Source organism: Trichechus manatus, unplaced genomic scaffold (assembly GCF_000243295.1).
Source record: "Trichechus manatus latirostris isolate Lorelei unplaced genomic scaffold, TriManLat1.0 scaffold00112, whole genome shotgun sequence".
NCBI lineage: Eukaryota > Metazoa > Chordata > Mammalia > Sirenia > Trichechidae > Trichechus > Trichechus manatus.
Window position 1 is genome coordinate 9,002,257 of NW_004444048.1, and position 16,134 is coordinate 9,018,390.

General features: G+C 38.0%; 1 protein-coding gene across 3 annotated transcripts in view; it reads right to left on the bottom strand.

The window, feature by feature from the left end:
- The window catches only part of DENND5B (DENN domain containing 5B), a 221,741-nt gene that overhangs the window by 67,423 nt on the left and 138,184 nt on the right, over positions 1 to 16,134 (bottom strand). For all 3 annotated transcript variants that reach the window (XR_002825205.1, XM_004383616.2, XM_004383615.3), the window contains 2 exons: positions 6,849 to 7,036; positions 951 to 1,487 (listed from right to left, as the gene is read on the bottom strand). Coding sequence is in view for 2 of the 3 variants with exons in the window: in XM_004383616.2 (XP_004383673.1) it covers positions 951 to 1,487; positions 6,849 to 7,036 (725 nt within the window). In the remaining variant the exon portion in view is untranslated. The remainder of the gene's footprint in view (positions 1 to 950; positions 1,488 to 6,848; positions 7,037 to 16,134) is intronic.

A 16,134-nucleotide genomic window follows, 5' to 3' on the forward strand; every position in this document is an offset into this window, starting at 1 on the left:
TTATCCACCTTTACACAAATTTTTAGTTAATCCTTATTTGTCAAATGTTATGAGATTGCAAGATTGTCGATTAAGCTCTTGGAGTTAGTTTTAGCCCCCTCGGGAGGTCTTTCATGACACAAAGATACCACTTGGTGAAAAGTCATGTATTTGTTTTAACAGCAATTTCATGCCTCAGCAATCAAGAGGCAGGGGAATGAACTGTACCCTGGTGACCTGAAAGAGTTAATGAACATCCATAAATGCTTTTGTCTGAAAAACAAATCTGGGGATATGTCAACGAAGCCTGGCAGAATAAGGTCTGTCAGCTTCTGAAAGAAGAACATTCTATAGTAAACCTTAGAAAGAAGCTTGAGCTTTAGCAGAACAATTGAAATCTGGCACCATTTTCTGTCTTCACTTACTTAAAACTTGGATCAGGGCCTTAGATTTAGAATCATAAAACAATTTATTCACTCTTACTCTCTTTTGATCCTAGAACAAGTTCAAAATTCAGCTTCTGAAACTAAACTGTTACCTTTACGTAGACAAGTTGTGACTTCCTTATAGGATAAAGACAAGATGTAAGAAGAATTTATTAGAAAAGAAATAGGCCTCATTTAACTAGCTTAATCGCAGTATAAGAGTAAATAAAATCCTTGCAAGGTCAGATAGTGCTAAGAGATTTGAAACACCTGTGAAATTAAGGAGTTTCTATAATTCAAGTATCACTGAAATATAGAAAATTAAAAAATGAGATTATAGGCAATTTAATACACAATTCAGTGACCAGCTTCATGAGCCAGTTGACTTGCTTTCTTGTGAAACTATTTTATCGAGTGTAAAATACTGATAAAGAAAAGTTCTTAATGGGAAAGGAGAGAGAAGAAATCTGTTTTAAAAAAGTTAACAAAATCAGTAATACAGCCCACTAAGATCCAAATAAGAAGGAAAACTAGAGTTCTTTTTACTTTGTCAAAGTTCTGCATCTGTTCTCGACTGGTCAGCCAGGATTCCATGTCCTGGGCAGTCTGAATCACAAAAGCTTCATAATCTGCAAACATCTGTGTAAAACGATTAGCAAAGACCTCTCGGAGCTGTACGTTGAGCTTGTAGTCCCTCAGTTCTGCCTCTTCACACTGCAGTTTTAAATCTTTCTCTTTTTCACTCAGAGAGGCAGAGAGGTCCATTTTCTCCACGGTCACACCGGTCCTCTCAGCTAGAGCCTGGAGGCGGGCTATGGTTTCATTGCCCTTAAGTAACTCATACATGCTGATGTTATTAGTGGAGATGTTGCCATTCTTTTTGTCAATGACCAAGTCTTTCAGAACCAGATTCTTCAATTTGGTGGCACTCTCACTGCAGTGTAAGCTGCCCTCAGGAGGAATCCCAAATTGAAGAACAACTTCAGAGAGTTCCTGGATAAAATCCACCTTATTGGGAAACTGTGGAAATTCTTCAGGCAATTCAATAAAATGGTTGTCAATATCCACAAAACACAAATTAGCCTGAAAGAGAAAAAAGCAAATAGAAAGGTTTTCAAATAAAGAATTTTGTTTTAAGATATTATTGCCAACTATTATAAACAAAAGTATAGATTACAGTGCTTTTTATGTTAACCATCTCAAGGTTCAGAATATTTTATTTAAAAAAAATTAAATCTCTTAAACCCCCAGGTGAGTATTTTTATACTATAATTATTACACAGTGAAACCTGTGAGAGTGAACTCAACGCGACTGCCTTGTTTTTCCAGGTCCCACAAGTTTTCCACCTTTGACAGGGTGCAGGCTTATCACTTTATATTGCTCGTTTTAGTGGAAAATATTTGAGTTTTCCTTCTCTGACAGGTTTCCACCTTACACAGGTTCTGGCTTTCACAGGTTTTACTCTATATGAATTATCTTCTCTGAGTCTCAGCAGTTTAATAATCTGGAAACAATTCTCTAGTATTTGGCATCCATTAAACCAAAACAATCAAACTCAATTCCGACTCTTAGTGACCCTACAGGACAGAGTAGAACTGCCCTATAGTGTTTCCCAAGCTGCAATCTTTACGGACGCAGACTGGTGGCTGGTGGGTTCAAACCACTGACCTTTGGGTTAGCAGCTGAGCACGTTCATTAAGCACTGCTGAGCGAGTAAAGCTGTACAGACTCACAGTACCTAACAAATACAGGGCACTGGGTAAAACGTTTACTGAAGGAGCCTCAAGTTTCTATCCCACTGCCCTAACATCATCTGTAACTTAGAATTGACAGTAATTGCTAAAATTTAGCAGCTGTAGTATTCCAAAATGTGATGAAATCGGCAAGATCAATCCAATTCACAGAGAATCCATATTTTCATTTTATCTAAAATTCGCCTCAACTTCCAGGACAGCAAAACCATTTCAGAAGCCATTAGACAAACTGCAGGAGGCAGAGAGAGGTGGTAGAAACAAGTGCTTGGATAACTATAAATGACTAACTCTTGAATAATTAAAGAGTTGACTCAAAAGGTACTTTTGAGTTGAGAAGAAAAGGTGACAGAAATGAGGGGAAATTTTGTTTATACTTCAGGATTTTGAAATCACAAGCAAGGTACAATAAAAACATTTTAAAGGATTTTTCAAGTTGTATATGGAAGATTCAAGAGACCAAGTACCTGCCTAAAATTATCACTATCCCTCAAGTACTTGACTGTAGTAAACTCCAAGACACTCTTTTACCTTTACTGTCCATAACCTCTTAATCAGAACAAGGTTGTCAATCAAAGTGAAGACAGTGCTCTTAGATTTGGGAGGATCAAAGGTTCAGTTCATCGAAAAAAACCGATAATTACATTAACGGCAGAACATGAGGCACAGGGTGGAAGTCAATAAGCAGAACTGGAAGCTTCACCCCATGTTTTCCCATCTCTGCCCACCTCCCTACTCCAGGTCAGCAAGGAGAGAATTCAGATTATCCTTCTGATCCTGAATGGCAAGGTCAGGCAAAAAGTGGAGAGCACATGGCTGGGTCTTTGTCTCTCTTTTGATTTCTGCTCTTCACGTTAAATGCTGATAAGCAAGAAATACAGAGAAGCCCAAATTAAGCTACACAAAAATTTCTCACTATTTTCCCCTATTCCAAAACAGATAATCAATGATTGTTACAGCCTGAAAAGACCTTTGAATTCAATCCCTTGATTTTGCAGATGAAGAAATCAAGGCCTCAGAAGTTAGGTGACTTCTTACTGCCTGCTCCAGGTATGTATCCTGAAACAGCCTGGTTGCTTAAGGAATTTTTTTTTCTTTCACTTTTCCTCATCTCCAAGGTTTGCAATTTTATCTAAATAAAGTAAGAGCTGAAACAGTCATATCTTGCTGAAGACAGCAGTGCTGCCTACAGCTTTCTTTAAATCCACATCTTTATAAACGTGTCTATAGTCTCAGGAAAAGCAGTACACATTAAAGGAAGAAAGTAGGTCACCACAATTCAAGCCAGATGATTCAATGTCTTTAAAAACGGAAGGAAAAAACCTCACTCACTTGCTAATCTAAATGTTAACCAACAACCCCACGCTACTTACATTTTGTACCATCTCCTTCATTAATGCCTTCCTACTATCCTTTTCTAGCTCTCTCTGCCTCTCATGAGAAGAGAAAAAGATACATCTTCTGGAATTTTAAAGTCTGTTGTGATCATGTAATCACTGCTGAGCTGAAAGTGTATCTCAAGAAGGATGTTCCAGCAGCACAGATACCGGCCTGTCTTTAAGTTCCCACAAGAGCCTCTCACACCCTTCAATGTCTGCTTAGAATGGCTCAAGCTGGGGGCTTTAATTATCATAAAGGAGAAACAGAAAATATGAGCCTGTGTTATAAAAATTTATTCAAGTAAATCAAAATTCCCTTTCTCTGAAACAAAAACTCCACACAGTATGGTGCTCTGATAAATTGCTTTCTCACTTTTAGGACCATTAAATTAAAAAAAAAAATTATATCAGAAGAGCTTAAGAAGTATTACATACACTATGAAAAACATACACAATACCTCACTTTTACATCATTTTAAGATTTACTATTTCTATATTTCTACTGGTCAGCACTGCCCACAAGCCTTCATGCTATGTAATTACTGTACTTCAATTAACACCATAGAGTTTCCTAGGCTGTAATCTTTGAAGAGTAGATTGTCAGGTCTTTTCTCCTAAGATGCCGCTAGTGGGTTCCAATTGTCAACCAGCTGAGCACTTAACCACCAGGGCTCCTTAAACCAACAAAAGTTCCCTCAAAAGTAAGAGAACAGGGGCTTAAAGTTTAACTCTCTCTTCTTCCATGAAGCCTTCCTATGTCCCTACCCTAAAGGCATTCTGATCTCCTCTGTATGTTCTTAGTTCATTCATTCCTGTAACTTTTTTTTAAAACCTGTGTACTGATATTTGTAAATGATTCTTTTTGAAAGGCAGAGGTCACCTCTTATTTCCCTTGATATTTCCCACTGTATCTGATACAAGAACTTCTCTCAACTCTTTGGTGAATGAATAAAGCTTACAGAGATGGTCATTTTGCGGAGCCTCAAAGATGAAGAGGAGGGAAAGAAGTAGCCGGGAGTGTGAGACTGGGGTAGCTCTTGCTCTCCATGCTTAGTAAGGGACCTAGCTTCTCAGTGACTGAAGTTAAGAGGGCATGAGGGTAACACAAAGGTGAAAATTTAAAATATTCTCTCAGAATCTCAGGGTAAGATATGATAGGAAGAAAGCAGCAAAAGCAGTTCTGTCTCACTTTTTCTCTTGATTCTTTGTGTAACAACTTATGTAAAGATGAGCAAGAATGGTAGAAAGTGAGGTACCACTTTATGCAATTAATCCTCAGTGCTGTGTTCTTCTGTTCTTCACTCTCCCTACTCCACCACCTCAAAAACAATACAGCAAACGACCACCTGTGCCTATCATTTTGGAATCATGGGGAAAATGAGTGGGTGGTTAATTATAAGTCTACAGTTACATGCACAACTAAAATCATACCTTCCTAAAATAATCCATTTCATAAACTTGTCATTTTTACAACTACTTTAAGAAGCTCTGTCCCAATTTTTAGTCATTATTTTTAGAGTTTTCAGGAAAAGGGGGAGGAAAGTATTACTAGTGAGTGCATTTAAGATCCTTTTTTAAACTGCTTTTTATACCCACTTCCTCCCAAAAATTACGTGAAGCCAAATACTTCAATTCATTGTAAATGATACCAGAACTAGGTGGTACACTATTAAACTTTTCTTCTAAAACAGTGATGCCCTAATTTGCAGTTTCTACACAGCATTGCTATTTTCACAGCTGATTCAGGTGTCTCATATTATTCTACATTCTGAGTAGACAGGTGTATCGATTATGTAGTGCTAATTTTATGAATGAAAAATTAGAAAAATCACAGACATCACTGTAAGAGCATTTGGAATTTTGTTTATGTTTTGTGTATCTTTAGAGTCAGAGGATACACACAGACACAGAAAGGTTTCCCTATTACAAGCTTATCAAGGCGATATTTTAACAATTCTCAACAATTACTACTCGTGCAAAAATGGAAATGCAATATTTATGAACCTATACAAACTGTCTTATAGAATTTGGTTAACATACAAAATAGACCATATACTCAACAAGAAACTAAACTATGTCATTATTCAAGTCTTTAAAACAGAATGCATTTTGTTAGTCTATTTTTTTCCTTGAAAATTTACAGGATTTACCTTCTTTAACAAGGTACTCAGATTGATTTAATGAAAGAGAAAACAAGAAAGTTCAGGAAACAGAAAAAAGAGGTAAAATAGGGAGGAAAGAGCAGAGCATATACATAAGCCCAAAAAGAGCAAGGAAGCTTGCACGTGTATTTTATATGAACTAAATCAAGCTATTTTCTCCTGAACAAAAATGTTAATTTTGATAAGGATGCATTCATTAGAATAAAGTAAGCAGGATGATTACAGGAATCATTCCTGGGTATAATATTCACATGGCTATGGCTGAGTGTATCATTTTCAATTCACTTGTTAAAATGAGAATCTCTATGGGGAATAAGAGTAAAAGTGAAGCACAGCATGAGAGATTACATTAAGAAAGGTGGTAATTAAATAGCTAATAATATAATGTAATTAACCATTTTACGTTTTGTAGTTGGCCATGGCATCTTCATCACTACTTTATTTCAAAGCCTTTATACTGCAATTCTGATACAATTAACAACAGCTAAAAATTAGATTCAAAATGCTTTAAACAATTTCTGTTTATTTTCTCCTTAAACTGCATTTGAAAATACATCACTATGCAGAACGCACAGTAACCTTAAGGTGGCATAGAGCCAGGGGTTAGAATTTTTGTCTCAACCACCCAGCCAAGTTGACATTTAGAACAGGCTGATAACTGGCCTTAGCTCTGAGAACGGGGAATGCTACAGTATTTGATATTTCCATGATCCGTGGCTTGCTTAAAGATGTTACTTTTTATTTGACAGAGATCAAGAATCAAATTCATCTTAGTTAATACAATGATCTTGAAAGATATTAAAATCTGGCCTGTATGATTTAAAAACAAAATTCGTAACATGAATGGGGAAAAAAACGAAATCTTATTACAATAATCAAGCAATGAGATAATGCTACTAGTGCTCCATTTACACAAATTTTTATGTCTGAAAATTTGCCATTGTCCTGTCTTGAACCATGTCTATTAATGACTGTGTTAGTGACCACCAGGAGTCAGGATCTGCATGCTATGCCTCAGACTCTACCCTAGATGTACTTGGGAGATTCAGGACAGTCAGAGACACAATTTGGACAAAGCACTACTATCTAACAAAAATAGCCTTGACCTAAACTGACAAACAGCAAATGCTTCATCATTTATTATGTTTTACCTCTTGAGGAAGTTCTAGTTTAGAACGGTCAGTTCCTTCTTTTGACTGAAGGCCCATCAGATAAGGGACAGGAGCATCAAGAAAATGTAGCAGAGAAGCAGGGAGGATGGGCACATAAACATGCTGCCATTGAAATGGGAACAAAAGTGTGGTGATGCCTTCCGCCACAGTCATCAAGCGTTGATAATCTGCACAGAACAAGGAAAAATGGAGGGGAAGATTCCAAGTAAAAACATAATCACTGTATTAAGCCTGAAAATATCAACTTCTGGAAAAAAAAAACTTCTTGTATTAATACTCTAGCCTAACCCATTGCCACTGAGTCAATTCTGACTCAATGCGATCCTACAGGACAGGGTAGAACTGCCCCATAGGGTTTCCAAGGCTGTAAATTTTTATGGAAGCAGCCTGTCACATCTTTCTCCTGCAGAGCGGCTGGTGGATTCAAACCATCAACCTTTTGGTTAGCAGCTGAGTACTGTAACCACTGCACCACCAGGGCTCCTTCCTGTATTAATATTTCTTTATGATCATGTAGAAAATCGGTCAGTTCTATCCCACCATAATTAAAGAGTCACATGGTTTCACGCAAATGGCAAGTGACAAGGGGGTGTGGGCAGGTGGGAAACATCATCCCACTCTCTGCTTCTTAAAATCACTGGTATATGGACACACATCCCATTACAAGGGGGAGTGATCAAGAACTAATTCAAAATGTGCAAGATGCATTGTATTACTACCGATCACCTTTTATATACATTTATATCTATATAATCCCCTAATTCAGAGGCTCTTTCTTCTTTGAATATATGATCATGGCAATTTTCTATATTTATACTGATTACATTTACTTTAGTCTTCATTTTGTGGGTACAAGATATCAAACAGATATATGCATTCATAGTCCCATATCTGTATTTAACCCCCAACTACAGAGAATTTTTTTTTTTTTTTTAAACCCAGAACTATATCACATCTAGGAACAAAGTGAAAACCGTACCAGAAAATTAAAGGCTGGGATTTTTTGTTGTGTTTTGTTTATATAAACTCATTTATCGAAACTAAAAACTGCTACAATATTAAAGTGCTCTGTAAAATCATCTTGGCAAGGATGCTTTATATATATATATATATATATATATATACGTGTGTGTGTGTATATATATATACATGTGTGTGTATATATATATACATACACACACATATATATGCATATGATCCCTAGTTAAACTCCTGGAGGCAGTTTTTTTTTCTGTTTTAGAAAGGTAATATGGTACATATACCACAAATTACAAAATATCTATGGCAGCACCTTGTCATCAAATATATTACTATTTATGCAGCAAAGCATATGAGTAGTCCTACTAAGGCAGAGACTCAAAAGAATATAATAAATAGCATCACTTTGGTTCAGGTCAGGTTTTGCTGATAAAGAAGTTACAAAAAGCATGTCTGGTTTTCAGAATTTTTTGGATTTGAGAATTGAAGATAAGAGATTGTGGACTTGTAATAATCCTCTCACAGGCTTAATTGTACACAAATGTAGTAAAACCTGGGGGAGTTAAGACTTTGGGGATGTCTTAAGAAGAAGGTTAAGGAAAATGATCAAATGCTACTTAGTTCACATCAACTCCAAGAACACGTGGCCAAGCATAAACAGGATGTTTTCCATTTAAAAAAATTTTGTGTCACTTTATAATTTATAAATGACTACCTATAACAATCTACAATGGGATTTTGATAATGAATCATCAGCTGTTCATAACACAAGTGTACTTAAAATTTTCCTTATTGATTCATTATGAAGACTCAAATTTTAGCTGAAAACTTGATCACAGGAATACTTCTGAAAAACAAACACCAGGTGGCCTGAGACATACAGGTCAGTCATTTGATCACAAAGAGCTGACCCAATTACCTGGGGTGGAAACACACACACAGGATCAGCTGAGGCCCACAGGAAGAAGCTGGGCTGAGACAACTGATACTCTGGGGCTGGCGGTGAGGTGGCCAAAGGAGATCAGACAATCAGTTACCCACTACTGTGCTAGTAATCAGGCAAACGTTTGAACCACAGGAGATGGGGTCTTTTATCACAGGGGTTGGGGTGGGGATGGAGAGCTGACCTGAAACCCCTGAATCCTGTCAAATGGACCCCAGATTTAGAAACTGTGCTCTGGTCAGAACTAACGGCAGCTCAGCACCATCACAGGACTCCATTATGGCACTTGCCCCACACTGCTGTCTCTCTTCCACCATTAGATTCCTAAGGGCAAGTGGTATCCATTTTATCTCATTTTGCCTCACAAAGCACAGAGCCTAGCTTATAGTCAGTGCTTAATTAATGCATGAATGAGCCTGATCAAAATTTACAATGGAAGGTAATATCTTAATGATGCTAAATATTATACCTTTCTCCTCTTATGTGTAAACAAGAGAGTTCTAACAAAACACTCAAAAATGTCAGAAGTAGAAAGACATGCAGATAACTATAAAAAGGCCAAATCCAGGAAAATGTCCTTAGTTTCCATTCTGTGGCCATCCATTTCAGGCATGGATTAGGGTCTTTTTTATTTTTGTAACCTCAGTACTTAATACAATATCTAGCATATAATAAAAACCAAAAACCAAACCTGTTGCCATTGAGTCGATTCTAACTCATAGCGACCTGTAGCACAGAACAGAACTGCCCCATAAGGTTTCCAAGGAGCAGCTGGTTGATTCAAACTACTGGTCTTTTAGTTAGCAGCTGAGCTCTTAACCACTGCGCCACCAGGGCTCCAACATATAATAGGTGCTCAGAAATATTTTTAATAAATAGAAGAATTAGAAGGGGAAGAATATTAAATAGACTTGAGATTTCTGTCCACATGAAAATAAAGAAATCATTAATTCTTTCAGTAGGAGAAAATGGTTAACTATTCAGACAAGAAATTTGTCATTGAAAATACACATTTCCTGGGATATTCATATATTCAGTTAACTATGTGCCTGCTCAGACACATGGTAAGGAAAATCCAAATAGCCATTTACTAAGCCATGGTTATTGCTCATCACTCAGAGAAGTGTTAGCAAGTGACTCATTCCAACTATGCATAAGTAAGCTTTACAGAAATCAGAACTACTGTTTAGAAACAAAAAATCACATTTTAACATTTTACCCCTTGTCTTAGTTATCTAGTGCTGCTATAACAGAAATACCACAAGTAGATGGCTTTAACAAGAGAAATTTATTCTCTCACAGTCTAGGAGACTAGAAGTCCAAATTCAGGGCGCCAGCTCCAGGAGAATGCTTTCTCTCTCTGTCAGCTCTGGGGGAAGTTCTTGTCATCAACCTTCCCCTGGCCTAAGAGCTTCTCAGTGCAGGGATCCCAGGTCCAAAGGACATACTCCACTCCTGGTGCTTCTTGATGGTGTAAGGCTTCTCTCCTTCTTTTATATCTCAAAAGAGATTAACTCAAGATACAATCTAATTCTGTAGATTGAGTTTTGCCTCATTAACATAACTGCCTCTAATCCTGCCTCATTAACATCATAGAGATTAGGATTTACAACACACAGGATAATCACATCAGATCACAAAATGGTAGACAACCACACAATACTGGGAATCATGGCCTAGCCAAGTTGACAAACATTTTTTGAGGACACAATTCAGTCCATAACACCTCTCCATGTTGATTTTAATGGTGAAATATAATGCAGGTTACCCAAAGCCCTTCAGAGTGGGAAAGGACTCTTAGGAAGCTTCTGCAGCTTTCTGGAAGTGGTAAGAGAATGAAAGCGCAGAAAAACGTATCTCACATGTTACTACCGAAGTTTGAGGGGTAAAAAAGAGCCCATTAAAACTTAAGGGGATAAAAACATAACCTCATATCTACGTCATTATTTTATGACTTGACTGTATTAACAATGTACAGTATGTCCAGGGCTTTGACCTTCTGCTCAGAATTTGCATTTCTAACACGTTCCCAGGCATTGCTAATGCTGCTGGTTAGGGACCAACTCTGAGAACCACTAGTACAGCAGTGGTTCTCAAAATTTATTATACATAAGAATCACCTAGAGATCTTGTTAAAAAATGTAGATCCTGATTTAGTATATCTGGGGGTGGAAATGTAAATTCTCAGCAGGGGTTCCAACAGAAACGAATCCGTTCAAAGCCCCAAGTATGTCCTATGTGGGTGGGCTAGTATGAAAATAATTTTACTTTTTTTGTCTATATTTACTAATTTTTTTTAGTTGCTATCAGCTTTACTGTTGGTTTTTACCGTTACAAAAAGTTACATAAAAAAACTATTATTAGGAGGGTTTTTTGGTACTGTTAAAGATTAGTTTTCTAAGACAATCCCTTGTTTAAAAAAAGTAAATGTTTCTGACTCAGCTGAAAAAAAAAAAAACCCAAAACATTGCCATCAAGTCAATTCTGACTCATAGCAACCCTACAGGACAGAGTAGAACTGCCCCAGAGGGTTTCCAAGGAGTGGCTGGTGGATTCCAGCCAAACTCTTAACTACTATACCACCAGGACTCAGCTAACTTCTTTAAAAAAAAAATCTAAAATCTAGGTTTTAAAAAGAGCTACGTTTACTACAACATTGAATGGGAGAAAAGAACAACTTAAATGTCCTTAAAAAATTTAAATTAGGGGAATATTCTTCTTTCAACTCCTTACCTACCCCAGACTTCTGAATACCTTACCTAGGAATTTTTTTTTTTTTTTTTTAAAGAAAAGGAAGATTCACTTAATTAAAAAATACTTATTATTTATTCTCTTGGCACCCTTCAGTCAAAACATACCAGGAACACACCTGTAGTTGAACAAGTTGGGTTTATTAATGTTTACAGAAAGAAACAACGCACACTTTGGGAAACTGCGGGGTGCCTTAATAAGAGGGTTTAGAAAAAGCCTATTATAGGATTTGGGCTTTGGTTGGGTAATTTGGGGGAGGGTCTAAGGAAGTGGGAACTTGTTTTGGATTGAGTGCTTTCAGAAAGCAAAGCAATTCTATTACTGTGTATCTCAATAAATCTGATCTACAGGGGAGGCTAAAGTGCGGATAAATCTGTAACTGGTAAGGTAGTAGCAATTACGCACTGAGAAAAGGGGACATTTGGTATTTTGTGGGTTGCCTGGTACCAGGGCCTTGAACTGGTTTGTTCCAGTTTGAACCCCTGCTGAGAATTTGTACTTCCACCCCAGATATACTGAATCAGAAGCTACAGTTTAATGAGATCCTCAAGAGATAATCTTAAGTATCACTTCCCGGGAAGTTGCTAGAAATGAAACAAACCCGTTTGAAGCCCTGCTTGGTATTTTGTGATCTTACTTGAAATGTTCTTGTGACACTCTTTATGTCCAATAGGAGAACAACACTGAGGCTTAGCTGTGAGCACCAGATCCATTCCAGGACATTAGGGGCTAATTTTTTTCCCCCTTCCTTTCTCAATTATAAGCCAAATACAGGTGAAAGGCTCAAGGTCTGAAGTAGTCAAATCCAGTGCCAGTTACCCTTTTATTACCTCTCAGCTCCAAATTCACTCAGTACATGCTCTATGATAATGGACTGGGCTCTTCAATCATTTACTTTTTTTAGAGTGAGCACCACGTTGAGCTTTATTTGAAGGAGGAGGGGGTTCCAGGTGCCACCTTCTGCTTGTTCTTGCTCTTGATGCATAGTCAGTCAGTGGTGTGGATGTATGAGGGCATCTGGTGACGAGGATATCCAGAGTCCCTCAGTGACGAGGCCTGGGTACCACTTCCCCAAGGCCCTCCTGACAAAGACACTGCACACTTAGAACTCACACTCAAGTGAAGTCCCAACAACTTCAGTGTACTTGCTCACCTTCCACCGCTCATGTGTGCCTCAGAAGTTTGTTTTCTGCTTGCCCAGTAACTGAGGACCAGCCCTGGGTCAGGCAACCCACTGAACTTCTCCACCATCCAGTGGGTTGCAGCCACATATTCTTCAATGAAGTATGAATTTCTTCTGTCTCAAGGAGTGATAAACTTGGAGGCAGGTCTCCCTTCCAAGTTTGTCCTTGCTTGAGTACTATTTAGAATTGCCTTTGAATCTTTATAGTGACACTCCTATCATAGCTTAATAATTTTTCATATTAAATTCCTGTTTAAATTATTATGTAGTTTCTCTGTCTTTGGATATATATATATGCAAAAGAACATGTTAATTTATAAGGGAAAGAAAATTATATTATCATCAGCCTTTTCAAAAGCAACACTTTATGGCAAAGAAAATGAAAACTTGAAAAATTTAACTGTTTTCAGTCATCACAATTGGTAATGGTAGTATTCACATTGTTATTCTGAGACTGTTGTGTGTGTAATGTAGGATAAAGTAAATACATAATGATAGGATATTCTAATTTTATCATCTCCTATTCTTCTGTGTCTTTGAGAACAAGGAATTCTCGATGTATAAGAAAGCATATACAGATGTTAGTTACACAGAAGAAATTAAGTAAAAAGTCAGTAGTCCTAAATTAGAATTGAAAATAACAATGTGAATTCATGAATTATCTTTAAAAATGACAGTATGTGTGTAACATACATATACATACATATATGTCTGAATATCTATTTTCCCCCCAGCTCTGTCAACTAAAAAGGCCTAGAAACAACGGTCAACCTTGTAGCAGTGAGCATTCCCAGTAGCCAGACTGTAGTTTTTGTGTTTGTGTGTGATTTAGGTGAAAGTTTACAGAGCATATTAGTTTATACTTAAACAGTTAATACACAAATTGTTTTGTGACATTGGTTGCCAACCCCGTGATGTGTCCACACTCTCCCCTTTTCCACTCCAGGTTCCTTATTTCCATTTGTACAGTTTTCCTGTCCCTTCCTGCCTTCTCATCTTTGCTTTTGGGCTGGTGTGCCCATTAGTCTCATATACATGACTGAACCATGAAGCATGTCCCTCATGTGTGTTACCAGACTGTAGTACTGAAATACTATTTCCTAATAAAGAAACCAGGGCTTCTTGGAGAAATGCTTATTTTAGGTCTGGGGCAGGGAATGTAAAAAATGAGCCTGGAAGATCTTGTTACCAGATAGTAAGAAAGCAATTAGTCATATCACAAGAACCAAGAAGCCAACTTGGCCAAAGATGAGACAATTTGAGATAAAATATGGGTAAGAAATGCAATGATGAGATCCATTATGTCAAATGTCATCAGTTCATAATGACATTTAAAAAAAAAAACAAACTAATTGGTTATTCTCAGAGTATAATAGGAAACAAACTCATTATCTAGTAAACAAAGAGAAAAAAATTAAACATTAGCCTGCCTGTACTATACGAATTGTACCACAGGGTAACCAAATAGTAGATGAGGAAAGCAGAGAGTATCTCTTTATAAAACTATTCCAGCTAATAAATTAAAAAGAAATAATGGAATTAGAATGTTAACATTTTACAACCTTCACTGAATTAATGGGTTGAGATATTAAACATCAATGGCTGCTAACATCACAAAATGAGACAATCAGACAATACATGGCTCTGGATGAAAAAACACACCGTAACCAAGGGATCATGCCGGAGTTTGATCAAGTATCTGGATCGAGAAGTCAACTGCAGGAAATAAAGAAGTAAAGTACCACACTGAATTGCTCCATGAGTACAGAATCAGCAAACCCAGGCTGCTTGGGTTTTCTAACAGATAAACTGTAAGTAGGAAAAGTGGAGGGAACATCTGAAGATTGAAAGAAACTCAAAAGATGTATCAAATTTTTCTTTAATGGGCAAGACTAAACTAAGTGTCTAAGGTTGCACATTTGGGTAATAAAAACCATACCGAAACATAAGAAAGTAATTTCTATAAAAGTCAGGATAGCTGTTTCCTTTGGAGGGAGAGAAGAGGCTAAGAATGAGAATGAGCACGTAGAATGGGTATCTAGGGGGCCACAAACTACTATTCTTTACCTGGGCTGTGGTTACAAGATTCTAATAACTCACTAAGTTATACAATTGTTTTGGGTGACCTTCTGTATGTTTTATTTTACAAAAGAAATATTTTTTTTAAAGTTAATATTTACAGTTTCGGCAAAATGGCGCTCTAGGCAGAGGCACCACGCCATCCCTCCACAGCAAAGATGTGAAACACTAAGCCGAACAGAGAACACAACAATCCTGAAACCCTAAAACATCAAATGAAGAGATAAAGAACTCAGCCAAGCACCAAATGGAGTGAGAAAACTGATGGAGAACGGAGAGCAAGGAGAGATTCATGCAGAGGTCCCCTACCAGCTAACACAGCGTGGATCCGCCATCTTGGACTCCTATCGGAGACCAGCAAACGGAGGTTACAGAAAGCAGCCTCACGGAGCTTCCAGCAGGAGACAAAATAACCGGGAATTGGCGATATACGCTTTCCCACCCCGCACCCTTCTTCACCCCGACTCGGCCTCCTCTGCTTCCCGCGGCCACAGTCTCTTGACCGGGAAACAGCGGCTGCTTGGATTCCACACACCCGAACGGGTGGCTCTCTGAGTGCCATTTGTTGGCTGCTGGTGTTGTTTTTTTCTGCTTCTTTTTATTTCTTCCTTGCCTCTCCCCACCTCCCCCTCCTTTTGCTTGAGTACCTTGCTCCGTGCGCCAACTTTGCTTCTTCCTGAGGGGCTGCGGAGCTCCGTTCGAGTGTGGAGCTACTTCCCGGTATGGGCTGCCATGCTGGTGGGATTCCGGGGCTTTTGTTCGTTTGTTTGTTTTGAATTGTTTGTTTTCTTTTCCTTTTCTTCAGTTGGGAGCCCTTTCTGGACAGGCTGAGCTGTGTGGCAGGGAGACTCCCCTTCCGCTTCCACAGACATGCAGAGGGATCCCTGAGGACATTTCTTTTTACGTTGGCTTTTTTTTTTTTTCTTTTTTCTGTTTCTTTGGGGGCTTTTCTTGTTTTTTGCTTTTTTTTTTTAAATTTGTTTTGTTTTCTTTTCCCTCTTTTTCCCTTTTGTCTTTCTTCATTGCTCAGTTTCTCGTCTCTCTGAATCTTCGTTCTCTTTCTGCTCCCTGAATACCTGGCATTGTATACCTCTGCGCCTTCTAGCCAGGCTATACTGCAACACCTGAGAGCGACTTCCCCAGACATCATAGCTGCACCGGTGGGATCCCTGGGAACTTTGCGGTTCTTTAAACTTTCTGACTCTTATTTATTCATTCTTTTCTTTTCTTCCTCCTCCCCTTTCTGTTTTTCTCCATTTCATAGTCTCTCATCTCTCCACTCCAACGGCAAGCTCCCCTAGCATTCTTTTTTGTTTGTTTCTATGTTTTTC